The 27,635-nt window shown below is 42.6% G+C and overlaps 1 protein-coding gene across 3 annotated transcripts in view; it reads left to right on the top strand.

Moving 5' to 3' along the window:
* Positions 1–1,527: 1,527 nt before the first annotated feature.
* Positions 1,528–27,635, top strand: part of lmo3 (LIM domain only 3) — a 48,925-nt gene continuing 22,817 nt past the window's right edge. The window contains exons 1-3 of one of the 3 annotated variants that reach the window (XM_084909621.1): positions 1,529–1,803; positions 3,841–3,946; positions 6,190–6,403. In XM_084909621.1, coding sequence (XP_084765747.1) covers positions 3,922–3,946; positions 6,190–6,403 — 239 coding nt within the window. In that variant the 5' untranslated portion in view covers positions 1,529–1,803; positions 3,841–3,921. Of the gene's footprint in view, positions 1,804–3,351; positions 3,437–3,840; positions 3,947–6,189; positions 6,404–27,635 lie in introns of those variants that run through there. The other 2 variants (XM_084909622.1, XM_084909623.1) reach the window with 2 other exon arrangements.

The raw sequence follows: 27,635 nt of genomic DNA, 5'->3' as shown, positions 1-27,635 counted from the left end.
TTTCTCAGTCGAACTCAGCAGCGCGCCGCCAGCACTACACACAGTGCAGGTAGAGCACCGCTTTCCCCTCCTGAGTCACCTGACGGTTTGCATGAATCTCTTCGAGGCAGTCCAAAAGTCTTTTTCCATGGCCTCTCCGAACTCCTCCCACACCCGAATTTTTGCTTCCGCCACCGCCCGCGCCGCGTTCTGCTTGGCCTGTCGATACCTATCAGCTGCCTCCGGAGTCCCACAGGCTAACCAAGCCCAGCGGGACTCTTTCTTCAGCCTGGTGGCTGGAAATAGAAATGTTAGTTTTTAAATTCCATCAAATTTTTTTGAATATATATAAAACAATAAACAAATTTTTTCTGTACTTAGACACATTTATCATGTAGAAAAATTAATACATGTGTATGAAACTGCACTTCTTTAGCTTACGTTGAGATCAGGGATTGAGTTTGATCAGTTAGGACCAAAGTGGACTCGATGTAAAATGAGTTCGTGAAGCAGACGATCAGGACAGAACCAACACTGCCAGTTAGCCACCGGCCTTTAACTTGTCCTGTGAGGCCTGCGGGTGCACACCATGTTGATATCTCCTGTTATGAAAACATTCTCACATGGCAACAGCATGTGTCCCGTTTCCTGACATCCTGAAAAACAATTTTGTTACATTTGTGAAAACTTAAAGATCTGGGAACAATATTTTATTACTTTTCATCATAAAGAGTTTTTTACGTGATGCAAAAGTAGGACATTCTACTCGACCGCTTTCTGTTTCAACATTGGGGCTACAGGAGTGACACTGACTGGCACTATTAAGCTACATTATCACTTCTCTGTAGCTCCTGGCATCTCCACCCAACACCTTTTCTATTCAAAGTTGGCATCAGAGGAATTATTTGAGGTAAAAGATGAAGACAAATATTACCATTAGGATGTTTTATGGCGTATGCCGACTCAGTTTCCCCCCTCGCTCGCTCTCCCTTTTCTCCATCTGTGCCACTCACTTTCTGTCTGTCTCCCAACGGGGATGAAAAGGCAAGGAGAGAGAAAGGAGGAATAGAAAACTGAGTGAGCACTGTCAATAGCAGTGAGTTCACTGCTAATCTGGCTACACTACAAAGGTTAGCAGATCTGACTGTCAATAGTGTCTTGTGGGGAGGAGGGAGGAGACACGGAGGTGAGGTGGTGTAGGGAGGGGTGGTCGCTTTGAGAGAAAGAGATACTTTGATATTTCGGAATGTTAGAAGGGTGAATGTGGAGAACTGGAGGTTGGGGATCTAATTACCGGGCCATAATTGGGGGCTGGGGAATAGGTTGCCGTCCTCTCAACTCACTGCAGATCAATTATGTTAAGAGAACATCTGTAAGTAGAGCTTAATGAGGTCCATTAGAGCAACATGCGCTGCCTTCCCTAACGGTGCTTGTCAGCTTCTTGGATGAGCTGGAGTGTGCTGCTGACTGGGGACCTGGTGGAGGGGCTTAAATAGGAGAGGAGGCTCGACTGTGCGCTGCTTTTCCCTGTCAGAGAAACAGAGAGACACACAGAGATACAAGCAGGGAAGGAGAAGGGGGAAAGGGATGCTCTGTGAGAGAGCTGCAGGAGCCACAGAGCAGCGAGGGGAGCAGAGTTTAGGGTCAAAGCTCAACTATTAACAGTTATCAAACCATAAAACTTTGGCGGCAAAGTTTTCTTTAGAAAAGCGGGAGCTGGCCGAGCTCTCACAAAGTTACCTTCTGGAGATTTTCATTCAAAGTCAAGAGAACGAAACCACGGCAGTATTTGTTTTGGGCATCCCTGGCTGTAGCTCCTTCAAGGTATGTGTTATCAGTGCTCTGCTTTTCTTGGTTCTAAGTCAAAGCTTAGCCCCAGCGAGGGCTGCATGTAAAGTGCTGGTTGGGCTCCCAGAGAAGAGATCGGATGGAAATGTAGCAGATTGGCTTCCTGCTGAAATGTCATTTATGCAAGGCTGTTCAGAGCATGTCTGGTTTTGGTGCACGTTCGTTTGTGTCTTCATTACAGGCTGATGGTTGGGGCCATAGCGTGCAGCAGAAGTCCCCTCTCTCCGGTTTTGCGTTTGGCAGAGTACTGTATGGTGCATGACAAGACCCAGCTAGCCGCGCGATGCTCACCGCTCCCCCCGCTCTCCACATACACTCCTGCTTTCTGTCTTCATCTTATATTCATACGGAGAATGAATAATTGGCTGAACACAGCAAGTGAAAGGAGGGTGGAAGGGCACCAGGAGAGGGGTGGAAGCCTCACACGCTGCACACACACACACTGCAGCAGATTGCATGATTACCGAGATAGGCCTCCTTGAAATAATTCAATCCATGACAAAACCTAATTACTGGCAGGTAATACCCTGTCAGCTTTAATGCATCTCATCACTCATAATGGCGCGGAGAGCATTTTATGACCCAACTCATTATTGCTGCATTTTTGGCTGGAGTCGCATGCCAACTATTGACTTGTGTCTCCTCCTTCAGTGCCTTCCACACTTTCATTTGTCTATCATCATATTTATATGACACATCTGTGTGTGTGATAGGGAGCAGTGGTGCGGTGGGGAGGAAGGTATGGGGTAACCATACCGTGACACTCGGGCCTCCTCGCTGCCTCGTCTCATCTAAACTAGGTCGCTAATTGATGTACGACTTGACACGAAAACCTGGCGAATGCATTTGTCCTTTAATACAAGAATGATTAAAAGCAACTATGGCGAGATGACAATCAGAGTTGTTGATGTTAACCCAGCTGGAGACCTCCCTTTGCCACAGGCTGGTGTAATCACAGAGCCATTATATGCACTGTGATGTTTGCATTTTCTCACACTAGTCTTTTACCAAACAAAAGTGCAAGCAGTAGACAGTACTTTCGTTCTCTTTTTGGGGGCTTAAACTCGGACTGATCTTTTTCAATGTTAATAATTGGAACCCTGTGCAGATGTACTGTAGGCCAAACACCTGAAATAAACAATGCAAGGAGTTACCTCTGTGACTCTCTGAGAGCTGCTTATCTCAATATTAGTATCAGTGTTAGGAGTAAACTGCTCTACCTACACGTGGACTATTGCATTTGCTTCTGTATCTATAATGTAGACCCTCTACACGCACCCGTGGCTCCAAAATCAAAGAAAGTGGGCGTGTACGGGAGGCATCCTTTAACCAAACAGCTGCTAATAACTGATCATATCGTGTCACTGCTGAGAAGACTGGAGGTGGGAGAATAATAAGAGAAACTTCAGTCTGTGACAGACCCGAGCTCCCTGCAGCTTCCACCTGTAGCTAGCTGCTGACACACCAAGCAGTCGCTCTTGGAAGTCTTTGTTTCCAAGCCCCAGGTCGATGTGGCGACCTGCGCTGCCAGTTGCTCCAACTCTGGTAATCTGTAGCTGCTTCAGTTCGCTGCTTTAGTTTAGGCTTCGGTTGAAACTTGCTGAGAGAGGTGAGTGATCAGAAGAATGAGCCTTACTGAAAACAAAGGTGACAGAAATAGCGTCGAAAACAAGGCTTCGTACGTGTAAGAGTTTGGGAAGAGCGCGCTTACTGCTCGGTGAGGGAGCCGCTGTGCGTAACCTCTGCTCTGCCTGCTGATGAGCCAAGCAGCATGCAGCAGGAGCCGCTGTGATGAGGTTGCCAGTGTCGTGGAGGGGAAGCATCTCTTTGTCGTTCTGTCATTCGCTGCCTGCCTCTCTCTGCGCACCGATAAACGTGCTCTCACACACTGTGCGACGCCCGACGGGAGCAAACGCAACCGCCTGCGTTTTATTAGCCGGTGTTTCTCCTTCTCTTCATTCCACTTTGGCCGCCGTGCTGGATTGTTCCCTCTCTAACAAAGCCTGATCTCAGTCTGCCTGCAGACAGCTGATCTCCGGTCCAGGCGGTTCCGGGTTGCATGGTGGTGCTTCGGCTGCTCCAGCGGCTCAACAAATGCAGAAAAGGGAGAAAAGTTTCGGTAAGACGCTTTCTTTGGCTTCGGCTTGTATGAACGGAACGTTTTCTGTGTGTTTGGAGTGTTCTGCGACGACAAGTTACAGCATCTCTGCGTCGAAGGCGACGCGTTCACATCTGACCTGCTTTTGCTAGAAACGATCCATTATCTAACTTGCCTCATTTTATCGAGAGCACCTCACGAATGCGTGAGAGCGGTGTGCGTTTTGTCAGTAATTAAACGGCAGACAGGTCCACACGGTGCTGTTCCATGTGTTTGTGCGAGTCTGTGAAATCCGTCATTGGCCTCTAACGATAATGCGCTCCCACGACAACAGTGATTAAACTCGGGGTGAAAACGCGAGCATCAGCTCGCACTGGAACACCGTTGTTGTCTCTGTTCGCCGTCCTCCATTCGTTCGGGATTCACACGATGATACACGATGATGCTGCGGACGCGCAGCAGCAGCAGCTTAGAAGCCCACAATGAACGGGGGAAAGGGAGGCTACGAGCCAGCAGCAAGTAAACAGATATGATTAGTACTCCGAGCTTTCTTTGGGAGCTTTTGTTCAGCACTTCCCCGGCAATCGAAAAAGCGAAGCGGCCACATTCCTGCCGTGCTTCCCCCCCTCTCTGCCGAGTTTATGGCACAGTAAAAAGGCTGTGGAAACTCTTGCTTCTTTTGGTTTGGTAATGAGTCGCGGGGACTTTGTAGTGTTAACGAGGCCGGACGGATCAGTGCCGCTGAACAGGCGCGGGGGAGCAGCCATGCGCTCCGTTCTCTAAATCCAGCCAATTAACAAATCGGCAGCCCCAACACAACACAAACGAGCTGAGCCGCCTCCCGCACCGCGGCGAGAAAAACAAACTTTTTACAGAATTTGTGGGATTACAGATTATTAATAGTTTGTAAACACATGTCATTCAAACTGCATCGTTTCCTGCTGCTGAACACATTTAACGCAGTTTTCATGTAACATTTAAACACGATAGAGGATGCTGTGTTTATTCCAGTGAACAGCAGGTTCAAGTTATCTGGTAGTAAATACTGATCAGTCTGCACTTACAACTAAGCCAACTAACATAATAAAAAGATGTTAGTAACCTCAAAGGACAAACGACTACAGCGACACGGTGCAGCCCTCAAACTCTGACAGGTTTTAATATTTAAAGATGACCCGAGCTAAACATACAGCTTAAACACTGTGGTCTGTGTGTGTGGGCGGGGGTGGGGGGACAAAGGGGAGTGGGACTGTGCCACTCCTCAGAGAATGGCAGGAGAATACTAATTCCAGCCTCATGCAAAAACTCAATGACCCCCACCTTCTCACCGCCTCAACGGCCCAACAAAGGCTTTCCATAGTTAGCTCAGGCCAAACAATACAGGCCACTGCAAACCTCCTTGGCTCTAACCACACCCCCAAAGACTAAGGTGCAAAAGAGCTGGGAAACTGTGGCGTGGGGTCTGTGTGGGCATGCACCGAAACTCAGTGTTTTCATTCATCGTTGTGTAAAAGCTGCTCTGCCTGGACATAATCAAATGTAAGGCAAACGTGTGCTAAGGTCAGAAAAGTGTCGGGTTCCTGTAAGAAGTGTTTCTTTAATCAAACAATGCACCACATCCTGCTGACTGATGTGCTAATCAGGGAAACTGTTGTTTCAGTCTGAATTATAAATGTTGCACAGCTCGTCCTTACTGTAACACCTTTATGGAAGCTGCTGTAGTCTTTGCACTAAACCTCCTTCTGGATCTACTTTGAACTGCTCCCTTATTCACAGCAGCTTTGCATGTTTGATTTGCCAGATTTTTCTTACAACAGGTGCAAAAGCCCAAAGGTATTTATGTCTTCTCTGGACGGGGCGATCTGTAAACCACTACACTACGGAGCTCTTATTGTAAATATTCCCAAATAAAGGAAAATAAAGGAAAACACCACACATACATGTAGTACATGAAATGTCATCACAGTTCACAATTAAAAAACAAATCTGTAACTCTGAGCATTTTGTGATAATACTGACTGTACAAACACGACAGTGTAAGACTGAGGCGTGCATTAAAATCAAAGCACATTATCCCTGATTTTATGTCTTATTTCACTTTTCTTGTCAATGTTTTTAATTGCCATGATTTTAAACAGTGCATTACATGTATGTAACTAGTTCTCTGTTCATCCAGGTTTTGATTTTTTTCATTTAATCTTTCTGTGATCCTTTGTGTATTTACCTGCTCGATGATTTTAAAGCTTTGTTTGTGCTTCTCCCAGGTATACAAATGCTTTCCGTCCAGCCGGACACCAAGCCTAAAGGCTGTGCCGGCTGTAACCGGAAGATCAAGGACCGCTACCTGCTGAAGGCTCTCGATAAGTACTGGCACGAGGACTGCCTCAAGTGTGCCTGCTGTGATTGCAGACTGGGTGAGGTGGGATCCACTCTGTACACCAAAGCCAATCTCATCCTGTGTCGGAGAGACTACCTACGGTAAGAGAGACCGCTGACGTTTTGGCAGTAAGCAAACGCAGCACACCAAGTGTTAAATGTTCAATTGTATTTTCAATTTGTATTTTATTTTTATCTTTTTAGTATTTTGTTTCATATATAATCTTTTTAAACAGGCACTAGTAACCATCACAGGAGTGTGAGCCAATTTTCCTAAATTGGTTCCAGGTAGTAACTGCATCGTTGTATCGGAATAACAAGGCTCAGTTTTTAAAGAATTATGTACATAAAAGACTGACAGCATGATGTTACAATATTAATGTAACTACTCACTGAAATGTGATGATTTTATTGGAAATGGCAGCAACTCTGATCTTGAAACATTATCATGATTAATAAAGGTAAAAGGTAATAAAGTGCCTGAAGAACTTTTACATGATTTTCCGCGCAGTCCGACCCATAAATAGAAACGTTATTTCACATTAGCGGTGACACATCCTTTATAGCTTCTCTCGCCTACAAACTGGGACATGATGGAGTATTTTACTACTGTGACGGCAACTGCAACATAAGAACTGTTGTTACTAAATTTAAAAAAGGAAACTTATTAGTTTGTAACTAAAAATGTGAATATTTTATTTCCATTTATGACCCTTTCAGACACTGTCTGTGGGCACGTGTGTGATAAGTACAAAAACAGCAGAAAATAAATAAGTTAGTGATTCTGTAACAACAGTCACAAAGAGTCAAAGCACCGGAAACAATAAACCTCGTCACAGTAATTCATTATCTCTCGAACCTAACTGGTGCACAGCAACATTTCATTATGACCAAACGATTCATGCTCTCTTTTTGTGTAATATTTTATCTATTTATCAGTGTGTGCGTTTCAGTGGTACTGTGTAACCAAGTGTGTTCACGTGGTCTGCATATTCCCTGGAACAGACTGTAGTTTTGATACGTACAAATAGAAACAGAAGATTTTATTTGGCAGAAATCGAGTGTTTCTGTGCTCCTGTATAGAAACACAATCGTTGGTATATTTGTAAGTATAACTGATAATAAATCACAGGATCATTTAACTTCTTTAAATGGGAATAAAATCTGGAACTAATCATTTTTTAATTTTACAGACGAGGTTTTAATTATTTTTTTTTTTTAACACTGCAATTAATTGTTTTTTCATCCATTGTAATGCAGTAAACATTAGCAACAGTAAGTGTTTCCCTTCTAACAATCATCTTTGTAGCTACAGCTTTTGAATAAATCAAACATTAATTATCCATCAGGGTCGTGGGTGGCTGGAGCCAATAAAAATGAATTATTTCCAATTAAAATCTTTTTAAAGAATGTAACTATTATTATTATCATTAAAATTTCAAATATATCCATTTCTGACTTTACGTCATCACAAAGGCGATTTTGAAGATACTGAAACGCACTTTAAGTTCGATCCTTTCTGTGTTGTTGTGGCCTCCTGTGGGCTGATGTCAGGAAACAGCTGCTGTTGTTTTTGAAGTTACTTTCATGTTAAATCAGCTTGTAGTTTATGGCGAGCCGCCATTACAAACTTGAAATTTAATCTGCATTCGGTTTGTGAAATTGTTTAATTTTTGGATTTGTGAGAATGAAAGTTTTGTAATTTCACATCGATGCTTAGCGCTGTGATGAGGTCACTCTTCTGTTTTAGCTAAATGTTTTAATGGAGTTTGAAGGTTTCTGACAGCGTTGCGTTAGTTTCTTCTTTGCAGCTTTTCCATCAAAGTCGACTGAATGAGACTTCAGTCTCAGCTGACTGCAGGTTTATAAACAGCACATTTGCATAATGACTGAAAGCAGCACCTCTGACTAACGGTGAGCCGCAACGTCAGTTTCATGGTCATTAATACGCAAATTATCATGACCATTGATCAACAGCCACGCTGATCAATGGTCATTGTTAATCAGTGGTGCTGGTTTCAGATGAACAGATTCAACTTTTGGGACTGACAAACAGTTCGTGGAAGTTGTAGCAGAGTTCATGCTGTCATAGCATCACACGGGCAACGGGGTAAAATGAGCATGTTGTGGGTGTTGTCCCCAGTAGTGTTAGAGTTTAACACCTGAGAGAGCATGCCCGGACCGAATCAGCATCACGTCCCACAAAACCTGATGTTAGCGGGTTTTGTTTGCAGAGAGAAGTGGCTGCAGTATGCTGCACTGTGATCATGTTCTCACATCCTCGGCCATTTTGACAGTTATGGACAAATTTATTAATAATAGTAAACGGATTGTTCCTTATGCAGCGTTTTGGTTTGGGGTTTTGTCCTGTCCAAGCAGAATTATGGTCTGAATCCTTTGTTGTGCCAAACATATTTGCTGTCCCAGGAGGAGCACCGTAGCCTCGCTGTAGGCTCCTCTTGTTAACGTTTTTGTTTTATTTATTTACTTTATTATTCATATTGTCTTGTGGATGTTATGCTGCATCAGTCGGGGGGCGAACACCAGACTGTGAACAATAAGCAAAGAAATAGAAAAAGGAGAATCCCCCAGAACAGATCCCGGGCCCCCAGGAGGCCGCTAGACTTACGCAGACCCCCAGCAAGAGACACGGGGAGCTGGGGCTGCAGCTGAGCACCACCAGCCACGTGATGGAAGTGATCAGTGCGGACCAGAGAAATACACTCATCCAACCACTGAGTAATATACAAACTGGGCATAGGGCAGCGAGGACTGTATGTGTGATGTATTTGTTTCCATGTTAGCTTTGGCTACGATGCACAGCTGCTATTCAACAAACCTGCTGTTGTTCATTCCTGATTTTGAAAATGTTGTATTTAGTTGATTTAACCTGTGAGATCATCTTCTGCCATATTTAGTAGAGGAATATAGTTCAATAGTGTTACGTTCTTTGTCTAGGCGTGTATTGAACGCAACAAGAAATTGGCCCACTCCCACTCCCACCCCCACTCCACCAAAGCAAGAACACAAACAGTATCTTTTAAAGTGCTAAGCAGCCATTTATTTGCTTCAGCAGTGAGCAGTGCCAAAAATAACAAACAGAACTCCCTGATGGTCCCTACGCTGTCCTACACAAGTGAAAACCAAACAATTCACTTACCAAACTTTCTAAATGACAAACAGGAGAAAACTCAATCAACAAAAATGGCTCCTCACGCCTACCAGGCTGCTGCAGTGAAGAATATATACAAGGGGAACAAAATACACGATTGCTGCTTTACAAATCTATTACAGCTATTTACAAAATTAAGATATACACACACACACACACAGTTATACTTGCACATCAATGGGCAAAGACACAACGACTCAAAACACATGCTCTTTGTTGGATGGTGGAGGCTAGTAGAGGGGGGGCAGGTGGCTGTCATCCGGTAGTTAAATACTGGAGGTGATCAACCAATTATCCAATCCCAGGACAGGAAGAGACTCCGCCCAGGTGTCCACCTCCTAAGAGAGAAAGGGGAAAACCCCACAGCCATCCTCTGGTGGGAGGAGTCACACATAAACAAACACTGACAACATTGGATCATAACAATAGCTTGGTGGAAAAATGTATACATAAATTTGTAATGTCACCCAACTGCAGAGGGGCGGTGGAGGTGATCACAACGGTTGATTTACTCCAGTTAACAGAGTATTCTGATACTGATGAGAACTTATCAGTGTGATCGTTTTAAGACAAGTTTATTTGTTCCAAAGGAAAAGCAGCACATCGTCAGCATGCAGGCTTATCTTATGGTCTGTAGTTTCATTTTGAATTTCTTTAATATCTACGTTTTTCGATACAAACACCAAAAAGTGAGGAGGGAAGTGTGCAGCCCCGTCTGGTGGCCCTCCTGACATTGAAGGTTTGGGAAGTGAGATCATTTATCCTAACACTGCATTTATTTCAATGTATGAAGACTGAACCATCCAAACTTGTGCAGATTCTAATGAAAACTCCCAGTTTACCTGTTCAAAAGCTTTCTCTGCATCTAAAGAGACAACCATGGCTCCTAATTTGCTGATGAAGCAGTAATCTATTACATTAATTAGTCTGTGTGTATTATTGGCTGAGTGTCGACCACTGATAAAACCTGTTTGGTCAGATGAATTATGAATGGAGAGATTGTTTTTCATCTTTGCAGTGAGAGTGGGTGACAGCTGGATGGGACTGTAGGATCTACGCCTGCTTTAAGAGTTCATGTTTGGATGCTAACGTTGGCCAATGTTCTTTGTAAAACTCTGCTTTCCCTGCTCTGCTACAATATTACAAAATCAAACTCTGAAAAGTGATACACACACAACATGCTCATCTACTCGTAGTGCGTTCCTCTGCACTGCGTGATGTTTGTTGCATTCAGCACACAGTAACGAGTGTGTGTGTCGCTGTGTTGCACTGGTAGATGTTTCAAAGTAACAGACCAGAGGAGAGAGTAAGATGAGATGTACTTTATTAAACCCAATTTGGGAATTGTTTTGTTATTGCAGTTAATACGACCACTACTACTACTACTAATAATAATAATAATAATAATAATAAGTGCCTGGTGCGTGCATAGACACACACAGATATATGCAGATGCACATGTGTGTGTGCTATACAGTGGTGTTATGAAAAGCACTATTGATTGGTCAAATCGGACTCAATTATTATTCGTAATTGAAACAAAAGTTTAAAAAGTATTTTAGTTTCTTTAAATTCAAATCGTCTTCCCTGATAGCAGTGGGCAACATCCTGTCCCACGATAGATACAGACATTGTAGTTGTCTTCCATCTTCCATCGATCATTTCTAATAAACCTGCTGTTCAGCTCGACTTTTCTTCCTCCTGTAGGATCGTTTGCTTCTGTTTGGGCTCCAAAACGTTGGACTCGTCTCCCTCGTCAGATTCGACCAGCAGCTCCAACAGGAAACATGTTCTCAACAGCGTTCACACCGTCAAACTAGTTTGAACTCTCTGTATTATTTTTCCCACTCTACCTTTGTGTCCACATCGAGTCCCGTGCTTCTAGAGTTTCTACTTTTAACATTACACTTAAAACTTGTGGATCACATGACCCTGAAAACTCGCTTAGTTACAGCCTTTGCTCAGCCTGCTGTGATACACAATGACTCTACAGCAGGTTCAGTGCTCTGTAGTTTCTACTGGGATAACTGACAGACTGCACTCCTGGAATTCCCTCTTGGTCTTGAGTAGCATTCCCACCTTATTGCTGAAAGACGTCTGATTGCCCAGGATGAGACTGTTCCTATTTCCTCCCTTTTGCTCTTTAGCTCCAGCTCTCAGCTGTTTCCTCTGTAGATTATTCAGGACAGCAGGTTTGGTTCAGTCCAGTCACAGAGGTATATTCAGTGCCATCAGCTGTTCAGTGTAAACAATGCAGCTCACAGAAAAACAACCACATGAAAAGTGTGTACTCTAATACATTTCTTACTTATTAAAAGTAACTCAGAATATGATGAAGGAAAAAACACAGGAGCTGCCTCGACTGTACTCAAAGTATTTACGCCTAAAACACTTGTTAACACAGTACAATGTAAATGTTGTTTTTTGATTACTTTAAATCAGTGTGAATACAAGTTACATTTATATACGCTCATACAGAGACTTATATGTATATAATTTAGGGGAACATTTCATGTGATGTTTCATGTAAAAGTAATTTATTTAAATTATTGAAAGAAACAACAGGAAATACAGTTCTGAAAACTTAAAATAAATGGTGACCATTTTAAAACTGCAGAAACGTTGCGTACATTTCAATACAAGACGAAGTAAGAACTGCAGTTTTTAGGAACAAACTGTAAGAGCTCAATATTTAAACAATATTTGCTGCAAACAGTACAGCTGTCAACCTTATAAACTCCAGATGTTCACATGAGGCCTACGTATTATCCAGTCAGTCATTAGACTGACGTGGACGAGGCCGCACTGACTTTCTAATGATGAAAAGCAAATATAGACTATTCAAAATGTAAAATATAGAAATTATTGCACGTTCCATCCTGAAAGCAAACAATACAACTGCCTAAAATTAACACTTTAGGAACTAGAGATTTGCCCAGCTAGTTGACTAGACTTTAAAACGTTGCTGTGCTTGCACGTCAACAGTAGAAACATTAGTTTGTTAAACATATTCTGATTTTATTGATGTACAGCAGCAGTTACTGGTTCAAAGATGCCCTGATGGCTGCTCCTCCCTCTCTCACGCTCTCTGTGAGCTGGAAACGAGCTCGGAGGTAAGCAAACAACTGAGGTGTACTGACAATGTTCTGCAGTAGTTTCATGTTGAATATATGATTTTATAAATGTGAATTAAACGTAACATTATAATTAGAATAATGAACAATAGTAAGAAAACCCCAAAACCCCCAAAGACACAAAAATGAGGTGAACTGGTGAGGGAGGCTAATTCCAGTGAAGTAATCGAAATGCCAGTAACAAGAGACCAACGTGTCACATGGCCAACTGTTCAGCACTTGTTAGATCACTGAAGCATCTTTATGTTCAATCTTTGGGGACAGTTTGTTGCCGTCCAGGTTCATCAGCACTTTCTGAAAGAACTCAAATGTGAGTTTAAGTTCGTGAGGATGTAAAACAGTCCAACATGCATGGCACATCCGAGGAAATACTCCTCAGCTCAGAAGTTTCACCCCCTCTATCACTACGCCGGTATCCTCGGGTTTGTCCTCGCCATCTTCCTTACGAATCGCGTAAAGCTCCGGGGTGGTCTGTGCAATCTCTCGCTTAGCTTCCTCAGCGCTGACGAATGGACTACTTTGAAATATAGAAAACATTACAAGTTCAGTCTTGAAAGCTCACAGGAAAACCTCGATACTAGCCTTCTCAACATACACAAGTCTTTTTTTAGTTTTGTCTCCTCTAACTCAGTGAAAAACAAAGAGCCTGACAGCAGTCAGAGGGGTTTTTCACCGCCCCTGGCTGCAACAGATATACTGTTCACTGTGTGTCTGAAGCTGTAGCGGTTCTTCACACATTATAAGTAAAGACCCGAGTTATTGGCTCGATCACTACTTAGCTAACATGAGCTAATATAAGTCTGTTAGCAGAAACCAACAACCTGGTGACGTCTGTACTGACACGATGGTGCTACACATGCTCTAACAACTCAGTTTAAACACTCATTTCTTAATTAGATTTTCACATAAAGAGTTAAATAGGGGACAGGTTAATTGGAAAATCTAAATTGCCCATAGGTGTGAATGCGGGAGTGAATGGTTGTCTGTCCCTGTGTGTTGGCCCTGCGACAGACTGGCGACCTGTCCAGGGTGGACCCCGCCTCTCGCCCTATGACAGCTGGGATAGGCTCCAGCGCCCCCGCGACCCCGAAAAGGAGAAGCGGAAGCAGACGGATGGATGGAGTTAAATCTATGACAGTTTTTAGAGCAGGGCTCCATGATGTGAATGACCCTGAATATGTGGAGTGTTTCGTGTCCACTTTGATAAGTGAAATATTACCCAAACCACAGCTTCAGGTTAGATGGAGCCACTGGTTTCATCTTTTAAAAATATGACATTAAAACTAAAGCCTGAGCTAAAAGCTGCAGTAGACTAAAGTACATTTCCATGTGACATGAAGTAGTGAGATATACTCAAGTACAAAACATGTTCGTTACTTAAATGCATTCGACCGTCGATCATAAAAACGAGGACACACTAATGTTTTTCAAATCTTTCTCGTTTCCTTTCGGTGAGATGGTGTTTCACCCTTAGCCAGCACAAATCAACCATCATGTTAGTAACAATACTCATTGTTAGTGTTACTGTGCTGTTACTGTTCGGGACATTCTTCCTACCAGTGTGTGGATTTATTGATGCTTATGATCATGCAGAGGCGTCATTTCCCATCCGGACAGTATTCTTGTCAGTTTATGGTCTTATTCCAGAATCAGTTGATTTAGTTTCTCGTCCTTTGGGGGCCTTTTGGAAAACTCCAGGTGTCACGTGCCTTTTACTTAGGAGTGGGTTCCCCCACACAGGCCTGATTGGTGTAGTGCCGTTTGCCCTTCTAGAAGGTTCTCCTCTGTCCACAGAGCCGCGCTGCAGCTCCGTCAGACTCATAGTTCTGAATTTAACAGAATTCACAAGAATTTCAAGCAAACTTTTTTCTTCTTAAACTTTGTCATGACGAGTTTTTGTGTGAAGGATTGAGGTTACAGGGAAGCCCAGCTGTCACAGGAGGAGAGGGTATGGACAGGTCGCCAGTCTGTCACAGGGCTAACAAGCACAGACATTCACACTCACATTGACACTTACGGGTAATTTAGAATCACCAGTTAATGTAGCCCTGCTGTGGGAGGAAGCCATAGCACCCGGGGAGAACCCACACAGACACGGGGAGAACCCACACAGACACGGGGAGAACCCACACAGGAAGCCCCGGCCTGGTGGACCTGTGACCTTCTGTGAGACAACAGTGCTAATCACAGCACCACTGTACTGTGTTTGAAGATTAATTTAATTCATTCTGGAATAATAACATGACAACATGTGAACTTGACCTCTGACCTTGAGGTCATTGAGATTGAAACTTGTCAGAGTTTCAGTAGATACAGCTTTGGTATCAGTTTCAAACATCTGCCTCGTTCCTGAGTTATCACTTTCAAAACGCCGCCTGCCTTGTGATGACGATCAACCTTTGAGGGTTAAACTCGACACTAGGGCGGGCGACTATGTGAACAGTGCAGTAACTGAGTTCAATGAGCAAACAGGACAAACCTCCTGTTTATTTAAATATTATATATAAACTTTGCTCTTTCAAGCTGAATTCCAGCAAAGTACAAAAAGTGAGGAACAAAGAAGATTGTTGGTCAAGTCGAGGAGCAACAGCTAGTTTAACTGTTTGTTTTAAATCAAGCAGCACAAGCCAAGCAGGCTCTGCCTCTAGTGTCAGATCTCCAATTAATAACTGGAACAACCTTAATAAATTCCCATTTTCATGGACATTGCCTCCGATGGTCCTTTCAGAGCTGTAGGTGGTACAGAGTGAGGTTTATTCGTTCTGTCTCTGCATTTATATGGAAAGGTCAGAATTATTGAGTTATAAGAGTTATAAGAGTTATTGACTGTGAAGCACTATGGTCAACACTGTTGTTTTAATATGTGCTATATAAATAAATTTTGATTTGATTTGATTTGAAGAATGTCAAGAGACAGTTTTTATAAACGAGTACATCAAGACTGGAATAATACCCAAGTCATGAACAGTGTCAGGAGGGTAGCCCTGAGTAACATGAAGATCAGATCGATTCTCGTTACTCCACAACACATGTTGAAGTTCTCCGTGGCAGGTGTGACATGTATGTTATGCAAGTCTTCTGTTTGAGGGTTAGAATGATGGCAGGATGCTGTAAACGGACCAAACTTCAGTCAGGAGAACAACTGAGATAATCCATCCACAATACGAGGTTAGTCATTAATATACTGCAACAACATGGGAATTTTTTTTAATTCCTTTATATTTTCTAAGAAAAGCAAAGACAGGTTACGGGGATTACTGGGAGCACAAGAGGTCACTGCGGATCAAGACTGACATTGAAAGATGGGCAAACACAATACTGTTCAAGCTGAGTACCAGTCCTGCTAACAAGTGCCGGCGTCTCTGTCATCTGTCAGAGAACAAAATTCCTTGACTGACTTGATGTGAACGGTTTGTGAGCAACACCAATCCAGACTGTAACACGGGGGAGTATTTTGGAGCAGGAATGACGGCGAAGAATGAGATCAGTTTCAACATGTTAGTCTTTCATCTTCAAAGTTCAAGGTGACTGAATTGATTGGATGTCTAGTGTCATGTGAGGTCCCTGCCTTTGGATTAATGAATGGCAAATATAGCAAACTGCAGCATCCACATTTGATCTGCAGAGCAACAAAGAGACCCAGGGCCCGTCACACCCAGGGCAATCAGTGACTGCAATATCACACACACACACACACACACACACACACCACAACAACTATTTTATTTCTACTTATTTAGTTTATCTCAATCTGTCCACTCAGGTTAGCAACATCACAAGAAGATTTTTATATTTTTATAATCCGCTGGCTTTTTCGAGTGCATGATGCACCCACATCCTTCTCCACGTGAACCCCACTCTATTTAGCAGGGTGACACGTTATTAGGCCTGACATAATCAAGGTTAATAGAATTCTTCAGGCGTCTGAAACCAAGAACGATGTAGTCCCACCAGCAGAGAAATAGTAATCCTCCAGCACAACACCTGCAATAAAAACTAAAAACAACAATAATAAACACACCAGGGGGAAACCTCAAGAATCTGCACAAATGCAAACACCATCATAGCTATGATCTTTGTGCTTCACGCTCTCTGAATGTGGGAAAATACAACAAGTTTATTTTATGAAACCAGAGCTTACACTGGTGATACTGGTAATAGCATGACAACACTGTTTATGCTGATAATTGATTTCCACAGTACAGAGGAGGAGGATGGAGAGCAGACAGACTGACACATTTGAGTTTAAAAATGTGCAGAAAATGAAGACTGTGGCGTGCGTGTCGGTGCTAACGTGAGGAGTCCAAGGTTGGATGCAGGAGTGGAAAGGCGATTGGGCATCTGTTAATGGGAAACTGTAAATTGTAGGCATCCGTTTTAAAGGCAGCACCAGGAAAACACTCATTTATTTATCTATCTGTTCATTCATTTTTCAATCCAACTTCAATTTTCCTCTACAGTGGTTTTAGCAAGATTGTAACTGCCAGCAAATGCACAGCACCATCAACACTGCTGGATTTATTAATGTTTTGAAAAGCTGGCTATCAGTGAGGGATAAGCCTCCATGTACATGATGGGTCAGTTTAATCATTCACATTTTCTCCTCACTGAGATCAACTTTCTACTCCACAGTCACTGTGTAACCCTGTGTGTGAATACAAATGAAAAATGCATCATGTTTTTATCTGGCTCATGACGCATTGTCAGTTTGCGTATCAGTGTCAGGCCTGACTGTGACATCGAGTCAAGCTTTATCTGCAGGGACGGGCAGACGACGAATAGAAAAGCCTCTCGCCTCTAACGTTCATGTATTTTAAATCTCATTCGGATCAAATTGTTTCCATCATTACATTTATAATAATAATTTAACAAGCAGTTTAGTGTGTGATTACTTGTTTTTTAAAGAACGGGATATTCAAGTGAATAATTGAAGGTTTTAATCGACATTCTGAAATATTCAGTCTTTTTAGACCAACTCGACTGATTCATGGCTCCATCAACATCCATTCTGTCTCCCTTCTTAATGTGAGCATGTGGATGTAGGCCACATGTTGCAGTGAGTCGGCACTGATGGCCTTCTGCCCTGGACAAGCTGGATGTAAGCCTTAAGTGGCCCAAATGCAAAAGAGTAAATAGGAACCAAATATGACAAATGTGTAGTAGATATGCACTGGTTTCCTTAACTATGCTCGACATTTATAGCACATTAACAGCATCTGAGCGTCATGTCGTTAAGAAAAAGGGGAAAAAAACCAAGCAAATAATTGACAGAGGAGTTGAGAGCTGTATCTCGCCCTTCAGTCGTCGTTTCTACTGTTTGTCAGAAACAAGAAGAAAAGGCTGAGGTGTTTCAAACCGTGCAAGAACTGGACTGAAAATCAGTGGCAACAGGTCTTATGGAGTGATAGATGCAGATTTTACATTTCTGGTTCAACAGATGAAAAGAGGTCAGGATTGAGATGCGACAGTGAGTGTGTGAATGCGACGGTGAGTGTGTGAATGCGACGGTGAGTGTGTGAATGCGACGGGTTCTTATACAGCACTTTGCTACTCTGAGCATTCAAAGCGCACAACTTGCCTTAGTCACACATTCACACAAGCTCTATTGTCTATGCAACATTCACACTCCGATGGACGTATCGGAGTGCAGCTTTGGGTTTGTGTCTTGCCCGAGGATATTTGGGCTGCAGCCAGGGATCGAACTACCAACCTTCCAATGAGGAAATGACCTGCTACAGCCACCCCACCCGTGCAACGCCATCTGTAAAACATGGTGGAGGCTACGTCGTGGTTCGGCACTGCAGACAGTAGTGTGGGGGATTGATTGACAGCGGCTTCGTTTTTCAGGATGACAGTGATCCCAAACATACTGCAGTGGCGTGGGTGTGGTCTCTGGCCGGCTGCAGAGGGGTGACGCAGTGAGCTCGGGGCGGCGCAGGGGCGGGGTGAACAGGTGTGCTGGGACGTGAGTGTGATTATGTCTCTTTATATGGTCACAGTGACGGTCAGAGGGGCAGAGACGTGAGAGCAGAACGGGAGTGTCTGTGTCCCAGTGACAACAAAAACCACAGTGTGATCACATTCGAAAATAAAGTAGTGCTGCCATCACGTCCGCGTCCTGTCTATGCTTAACGGGTCCAGCGTTACAACTGCCAATGAGGTCAAAGCATACCTGGGTAGAAAAACAGGAAATGGGTTAGACATGGGCACCCCTGAGCCCAGACCCCACATTACTGAAGCAGTGTAGGATCAACTTATGAGAGCCATTTATGAACTACTGCATTTATATTGGAAAGGTTAGTATATTCAGGTGCCCACTGAGGAAACAGGGGAATGGCCTTTGACCACATTCTCTGTCGCAGGAATGCCACTAGTGAAAAAATTAAGTGTTGTGTAAGTGACGTTCAACTGGGAGAGGAATTGCAATTTATGTCCACTGAACAATAAAGAGGAAGTGAAGGCAAAGATGTTTGGACTTTGAGTCTTTGTAGCGCACAGCTGTGGAACACATGACTGCTGCGGTCATGTGGCACCAAGTACCAGTTTAATGGAAAGCCCTGGACCAGGCTTTGGAAAGTCCTGAGTACTACTTTAATTAATTACAAGAAACCTTGAGAAATGGTCAAGTCTGGATTGCAGAATAAAGTGGTAATGGTGGAACTGGCAGTGAATTGGAAATACTGTGTTTTTCTTGTACACTGTATGTTTCAATACATTGCTGCACTTTTTTCCAAGTATAGAATAAGTATGGAATAAATAGGTGGCTGAGCCTTACACAGTATTGTATGGTTTGTCCTACGTCCTAAATATTCTATATCTACAGACACAAACATGGATGTCAAACCTCAACATTGAAGTTTACCTGAAGCCCACACACACAGAGACCAGTACCTCCTCTTTCACTCCCACCACCCTCTGGAACACAAACTTGGAGTAATCAGGTTCCCTCTGAAACATGCAGTCATCCTAGTTGGGCTTTCATCCAATCAGCAAAGATGCACAGAAAAAATCAGAGAAACTCAGGAGAGTTTTCTCCAAGCACGACATCCCAGTTTACTTCAGACCCAGCAACACACTCAGAAACTGGTTCATCCCAAAGACAAAACTCCAAAACACAGACTTAACAATGTTGTGTATGCTGCACAGTGCAGCGAGGAATGCCCAGACCTCTACATCGGAGAGACCAAACAGCCACTTCACAAGCGCACAACATAGAAGAGCCACCTCCACGGCTGTTCATCTGCATCTTAAGGTCAAAGGTCACTCTTTCGAGGATGCCAACGTTCACATTTTGGACAGAGAGGACAGAAAGAAGCCATCTATGTCCACTGTGAGCGACCATCTTTGAACAGAGGCGGGGCTTATGACACCAACTGTCTGCCACCTATAATCCAGTTTTGAGATCCTTCCCAGACGCCTTAACGCCCACTCACATCCTGGGCCATCTGACCTCAGGAAATCACACGATAGGGTGGGGCCAGGTTTCACAATGAGCTCACCTGAAACCCTGGCTGATTGGGACCCACACCCGTTTTCACACCTTGGCTCATGTGATTAGGTAGAGGGTCAATAGGGGGTCCAAGACCCACTTAGGGACACTCCCATAGGGCTTCAAATCTGGGACTGTCCACCAGTTGCTCTTAGAGCTGAAGAAGCTTCCACGTCCTCATTTTAGGCTTGACAGCGTTTTAGTAGATGAAGGTGAAAGGCTTCGACATGAACTTTGGGGAAGGCCTCGAAGGGGGCTGGCAGCGGTTCCCGGGCCTGGCAGGCAGGGAGGGTGGGGCACGAGAACGAACAGCTTGTAGAACTGGGGGAACATATGTAGATGAGAACCGGGAAGCCATTCATGTGTCTGAAACTGGGTTCCACTCTTGTCATCGACACCAGACTGTCAGCTGCTCTACCTTCTGACACGACTCAAGCTCAGTTGAACTAAGTTGCCAGTGGTAGCTTATGTGGTTTTTACTCTCATCCCATTTATTTGATATCCTCTGTCCTTCCAGACTGACCTTTATGGTCTTAATAAAATGGTCTATATTGACATTAAAGGAATAGAAAGATGGTGCTATGGCTTATGGGCAGGTACAGGCTCAGCTCACCTTTTCACTGAACAGTGAATGTGCCCGTCCACTACAAAATTCTAATTCAAAATGCACTTCTGTCTTTTTAATTAAACTCTAGTGCAGTTTGGAGGCTATTTGACCTTTACTGCCCTATCTTTATGGGGAATGCCACAGGTCATTTCTATGCATATATTACTGGCTTACCCGCCTCCCTTTTCCTCTTGATGATCCTTGAGGCTTTACAGATTAAGGACAGGTTTGGGTCTTAAGTATAGCCTATTTTTAATCTGCTATGTGGGGAGTATTTTAAGGCAGGAGAGCTCAAATATTTAAGGCTTTAGTTAAAACAATTAGGGAGAGTTGGGGGTTTTTTAATGTCATGATAGTAACATAAAAATGCAGTGCTTAAAAAATGTCAACATCAGCAGCCACCAGAGCCAATAGAGTTTTTTAAAGAGTTCCCTTTGAGTAAATTATTATTAAATATTTCAAATCTCTGCCTTTTTTGGGTGGCGCAGGCCTGAATCCAAATCACCTCGTCAAGTCAATCACTGCATTCCCTGAAGGACTTGACTGGCTTCCAAAAAATGCTGAGTAAATATTTTTTCTTTGCAAAACGAAGTCCAAGTTATTAATTTAATTCAATGCAATTTTATTTATAGAGAAGCAAATCACAACAGCAGTCGCTTTATATTGTAAGGTAAGTTATTACAGCAAAATAAGAAAATCAAAAATAAGATTTGTTCAGTTATTCACTGGAAAACTTTTCATAGAAACAAAAAGAAAAATTGATGTTATGCATCAATACAGAAAACCATACATACAGGTCAGTTTAGTATGCGAGTAAATGTGTAAACAGACACCAGGGATGCTGACGCATATTTATAATATCTGTGCACGATGTACAAATTTGTGATTATTTTTTTCCTTTGTTGAATCAGAATATTTTATTAATCCCTAAGAAAATATGTGGTTACAATCGCTCCAAGACAATAAGAACAGTAACAAACTGAAATAAATTAAATAATACAAATTATTACAAAGACTCATAGACAATCCTGAGCATCGTCCGACAGATGTTCAAAGATCTTAGACGCCTCCAAAAATAGAGACGAGTCTGGGCCTTCCTGTAGAGGGCAGTGGTCGGTCCAGTTTACTCTAAGGTATTAATACTCCTCCACATCGCCCCCCTCGATTGAAACAGGCGTCCTCCTAATGTCCACAGTCAAATCTGTGGTATTTGTCACGTTGAACTATAGATGATTCTGCTTGTTCCACATGACACAGCAGCCAACCACAGCCCGGTACTCCAGCTCATCACCCTCACTGATGCATCCGTCCACTGCAGAGAAGTAAAGAAACCAAAACTAAACTCAAAAGTCATCATCCATCCAATTTCTTAATGGATTCAATTCGCGGTTACAGGATTAGACTTGGTAACCTGTGATGTGATGGACTCACATTTTCCAAAACTGTTTCTTGACATCTTTTATTGAATTCAAGGATCTTGTAGCTGTAGCTTAGAGCAATTTTTGTTAGTTGGTTTTGTTTGTTGGGTTTTTTGTCATGTTTAATGTTGTGTATGAATAAAGTGCCCTGTATGGACACTGTGTGAGCCTGGGCTCCATGTCTTGCCTGGCTACAGTCAATGCTGGCTGCAGCACATTTGGCTGCCATTTCTCCTCTACAGGCATGTGAGAGTACGATAACACACTGCTGTATAACACATGATGACATGCAGCATGGACCCCACTGCAAGCCCCTCACGTTCTGGCACAGGTGGTTTTTGTACTGTGGTGGAGAATCATCCACAGTTTTCATCCTGTATGCACACACTCGTACGTTACACACACATATCACACAAATGTTTTTCCCTCACTTCTGGAAAGTGAAGCGTCACATAGAGAGAAACTTCCACGTGGACCTGTACTTCTCACACTCTTTAGCTTTTAGTGTTTAATAGCTGCAGGTGACAGGAGATGTATTGTGACATCAATACATCTGCATGATTCATGTGGCTTGCATGAATGCCCAGCAACAGGAGGATTGAAGAACTATGGAACAGATTGGGGATGTAGAGAGTTTAAGGACAAAGAAAGATTGACACCTGTTAGCTAGCCATCCTGTATCCAGAGTATTTTGACTAACAGCTCAGTGAGGATCTGTGCAGATGTAGTTGTCGAGCAGGGAGCTGTGGTTTGAGATTAGCTGGAGCTGGTTCGGTTCAGTGTGATGGGCACTGCTGCTGTGTGTTACTGATGCATCCTATAGCCTGTTTGTGCCTGATGAAAGCGATCACCTCATGGTAATAGAATTGATCAAACCTAGAATCTGCGTGTGTTACAAATGAATATGAGTCTCTATTATGGAAAAATGGAACAAACATGTTGACTTGCATTACACTGAACGTAAGATACAGACGTGGAAGCAAATCTGGCTACAGGTTAGAGGAGGTCGGTTTGGTTGGTGGCAGTCCCACCTACAGACAGTATGTGGGTAGCATAGGCATCGCTATGAGATCTGTACTGAACCTCTGAGTTCTCAGTTACTAGCTGGTCAAACACCACTGTAACCCTCCCCCACCTCCAGGCTGTTTCCAGTGCACATGCCAGTGAGGTGTTTCAGATAATCAGCACTGCTCAATTGTATTCTGTGCTGACTTGGGAAGAACATGCACTGGTACAATCATTTTTTAAACCCTGTTGTCAGAGTGCGTTGAAATTCTGTTGTAAAGTAATACAGTGTTTTTGATGTTGTACTCTGCATCATGATAAACGAAGAAATAAATCTAAAACCTCTGAAACCTGGATCTGTGATAACAGATACTCCAATGAGAAAAGAGCCTTGCAAAGCTAACTATAGGCAGTTATAGCGTCTTTCTGTGCTCCTGTAAAATGAGATGTAAATGTGGCAATTTTAACAGCCTGATTTATTCATGAAAAGGCCAAAGAGATGAATGCTAATACTGCAAAACTGCTTTGCCCTTGGCCAGGGCACACTGACAAACAAGTGACTCAGTGAAAGAATTAACAACTTCATTAAGTTACCTGACAGCACATCCGGTTCTGCATCCCTTTGTGTGTGCTGGCTGTTGCAAGCCTTATCTGTTGCTACATAAGGTAACGAAGATGCGTTTTCTGACTTTAAAGAACCTGTAAAGACGGAGCTTGAATGGTTTTAAGGAAAGATCTGAGAATGGTTGTTCAAGCTAAGAGCCTGAAAATGTAAGTCAAGCCAACGTTTCACCACTGAGAGGAAATCCAGTGTGTGATTGGTTTGGTGGTATGAAATGATCAGTGTGTTTCTGCATCGACATCAAAACCCAAAGTGGTGAGCAGCTGCGAGACACAGTAGTGCTGAGGGGGTCCTGCTGTATTGATTGCTGATAGTAGGTATCAGTTTTCCATTGGACTTAAATCTGTGAAATGCTAAAGAGGCAGTCAAAGCAATCTGCAGCCATGCTGTCAGTCTGATGATTTCTCAGCTGCCATGACTTAAGAGTGCTTGATCAATGAGAGCTGAGCTGGGCTTTCTGTTTCACAGAGACAAAGGTGGCAGATCTGCTGGCAAACATTTCACACACACACACACACACACACACAGCTCTATTTCCTGTTCACTAAAATAAGATTATTGATGATAACATACATTTTCTTTGTGTAGATTATGTGATCATCACAGTGCTTATTTGACTAACGTCAATTCACAGGACAAAGACAGTAAATGTATTCTCACTATTTTCTATGCATTGAAATCAATGCATTTCTCAGTGTTCACTAAACACAACATTGGTATCAGACCTCATTGTTAATCCTCATGGGCACCGTTTGTAGAGTGAAACATGCTGAAATTAACTGCAACATTTTTTCACATTTAGCTCAAAACCGTACAAAAACATGTTTTTTTCAAGTCATTCTTTACAACATTTAGCAAAATATTTGTAATACCAAAATCTGACCACTACCAGCACACTTTTGCACCGGAGGTTTTCATAAAGCTTTTATTTTGGTATCTGATCTGTAGAATAAATTTGCATGTTAGCTAAATATTTAGTTTCCTGTAACATTTAGATTTAACATTTAGATTTAAATATAATATTTAGATTTAACATTAAAACTGTTTTTTAAATATAAAAAGTTAGAATTATTTTACTAAATGTTGTGAAAAATGACTCGAAAAAGATATGTTTTTGTAAGGTTTTGAGTTAAATGTGGAAAAATGTTGCCGTTAATTTCAACATGTTTCACTTTACAAACGGTGCATCAAATAATCCTCATGGTGGCAAAAACGTCTGTTTGGCTGTTAAAACATTCAAACAACAGTCAGCAAGAACTGAAGTAAAGCTTGGGGTCCTCCTGGCTTGCATCAGGTTAGGCTCTTAACACGGTCTCTGCCAATAATGAAATATTACAACAATCAATGTTTTCACATCATGCAATAATGTACATTCCTACCAAAAATGTACATATTCTGTGCAGCGATTCATGAGCCACTGTTAAGTTCATAACCATACTCAGCTGGGAAAAGTGTTCTGAGTAAAGCAATGCTAACGCTAGTATCAGCCTTTTTTGTTCATCTTGTGACAAAAACTTGATCTACATTTGTGCTACAGAAAGCTTCTTAGAGGACTGTCATCGTTGGGTTTGACCAGGTCGGCGCTTTGCTCAGATTCATTATCAAGAATTCATTTGTCTTTCTTTGTCACACATGTGCTTCATCACCGCATTTTCAACCAATAAGGAGCCAAGACACTCCAGCAAATGTAGGTGTTCCTGTGCATAATGCCTCACTGTGATATATAGATATAATTTCCTCTGGGATTAATAAAGTATTCTGATTCTGATATAAAAAGACATTGTTTCTGATGGCTTGTTACAGTGAGAGCAACAATCAATCATATTTATCATTTTTCAGGTCACAACAAGCTTCAGCTTCATTTTCCATCAAATTTGCTTTTAAGTTAAATTATATACATTTAATATTTTAAGCATAAAAGTAGTTTCATAACTTGTTTGTAAATACTGTGTGACTATGTCATATGCTAGAGGGTCACATGGCATTTAGCATAACACAAACAAATTTGTCCATCTGTGCAATTTCCACCTTGCAGCTCAGTGAGGTGGCACAGAGATGTTAAAAGCACCCAAAACACCCTATAATTGTTCTGTTGTGTCAAGGGAAGCTTGGCTGCCATTAACCTCCCAATACCACAATTCACTTCACACATTTAGCAATTACCTTCCCAATAATGCTTCAGTGTGAGTGTTCTGGAGTTCCTGTAATTAAATTGGGCTTTTCACATGTAAGCTAAAATGCTAAAGGATCAAATTGGGTGATCTTAATCACAAGTGAATAACTTTGAAGGAGGGTCACGTGTACTGGATGTCTGTCTCACATCCTGATGAGATGGGCCACATTAACTGAAGAAGAGGTCGAGAGCGGGATGCTTTTTTGTTTTGTATAATTTGATGGGGAAAATGGCGCGCCTTCAACGACAGTTATTATTTAGCCTGTATTCAAACTATTAACCAATCATATTTTAAAGAGTCTTCATGAGAGACCCACGTGGAGACGTTGGAAAGTTAGGAAGAGAAAGACACATTTTTCCTTCCACTGGATTGTTGATCATTGTGTGTAGTGTGTCGTCAGTGATGTTTGGGACAAACACACAACGTTTGTAGTTTTTCCTCTGTGCAAACAGTCAGTATGTGACTAAACTGAAGCTTTAATTCATGGGATTTTACCAAAAATTGCATGAACTCTTTAAGAATGGAAGCCAGTTTATACCCTGTTCCCCATTTTTAGAGGTTAAAATTTTAGAGAGTTTTTTGGCCGGATCCGTCCTGAAGCAGACATGATATATGAAGTGGTGAATTTTTGTTTATAGTTTTTCACTGTAAAATGTAATGTAGGCTCCTTAGGAAACCCAAATAAATCTGTCACGGGGACACCAACAATTTTATAATAGGCCAAATAGGCCTGGATTCAGAGATGTGTGGACAGTCACATCAAAGTTGTGGGTTGACTCAGCATCCAGTGAACTGGAACTGTGGAATCTATACCCTTCAATCCAGGCTTGTGTCGGACGGGTTTCTCTGAGTTTCTGATGACCTGGGCAGGTGCAAAGGGCAGAGATCTTCTCTGAAACCATCCCAGCTGTACTGTGGGGCTCCAGGTACCACACTGAGATCTGGAAAAATACACACTTTGCAGGTGATCGTTTTAATCCAGCGGTCCCCAACCTTTATGTCCGACAGTCTTTTCATGGACCGGCCTTTAAGGTGTCGCGGATAAATACAACAAAATAAAACCAGTACCGGTACCAAAAAAATATATATATATTCATAACACCTGGGAAAAGACCCAGGGAAACTGAGTTAACAATAAAAACCCTGAAAACCATAAATTTCACACCTGAGCCTCAACTTTCACAGCCCAGTACCAAACGACTCACAGCCCAGTACCAAACGACTCACAGCCCAGTACCAGTCCAACCTCCAACAACCTTGCTTCATGTTCCTTCGGGGTTTTGGAGAACACAGTCAACAAGTCATTGAGGAAACTAGTACCTCTTTCAACTGCCTATCCACCATGCATGGTCTGTTAGTCTTTGAAGTTTGCTTTGTGCATTTGTCAGACCTTGAGGCATGCAGTTAAATTCACAGAAGCCCAGGGGGGCAGATGAAGGCAGCCTTGGGTTTATCTGCTTCCTCTTCCTCAATCGGATAATAAACAGACTTTAGGTCAAGAAAACCCCAAACTGGCCCAAACACCCAACCAAAGTGGCTTCTAGATTGGGAAGTGTGAACGCATCCTTTATTAAGTTGAGTTTCCTGTAGTGTATGCACAACCGGATTACCACAATAGGTGAAGAGAAAGGAGACTGACTCTCTGATTACTTGAATATCAAGAAAGTCTTGAACGTGCCTGCAGAGAGCTTCGATGTGCTGAGGCTGTATCGG

The sequence above is a fragment of the Perissodus microlepis genome, chromosome 17, assembly GCF_051167445.1.
Source record: "Perissodus microlepis isolate ML-2025 ecotype Zambia chromosome 17, ASM5116744v1, whole genome shotgun sequence".
Classification (NCBI taxonomy): domain Eukaryota; kingdom Metazoa; phylum Chordata; class Actinopteri; order Cichliformes; family Cichlidae; genus Perissodus; species Perissodus microlepis.
Note: the sequence above shows the minus strand (reverse complement) of the source record. Positions and strands in the feature narration are given on the sequence as shown.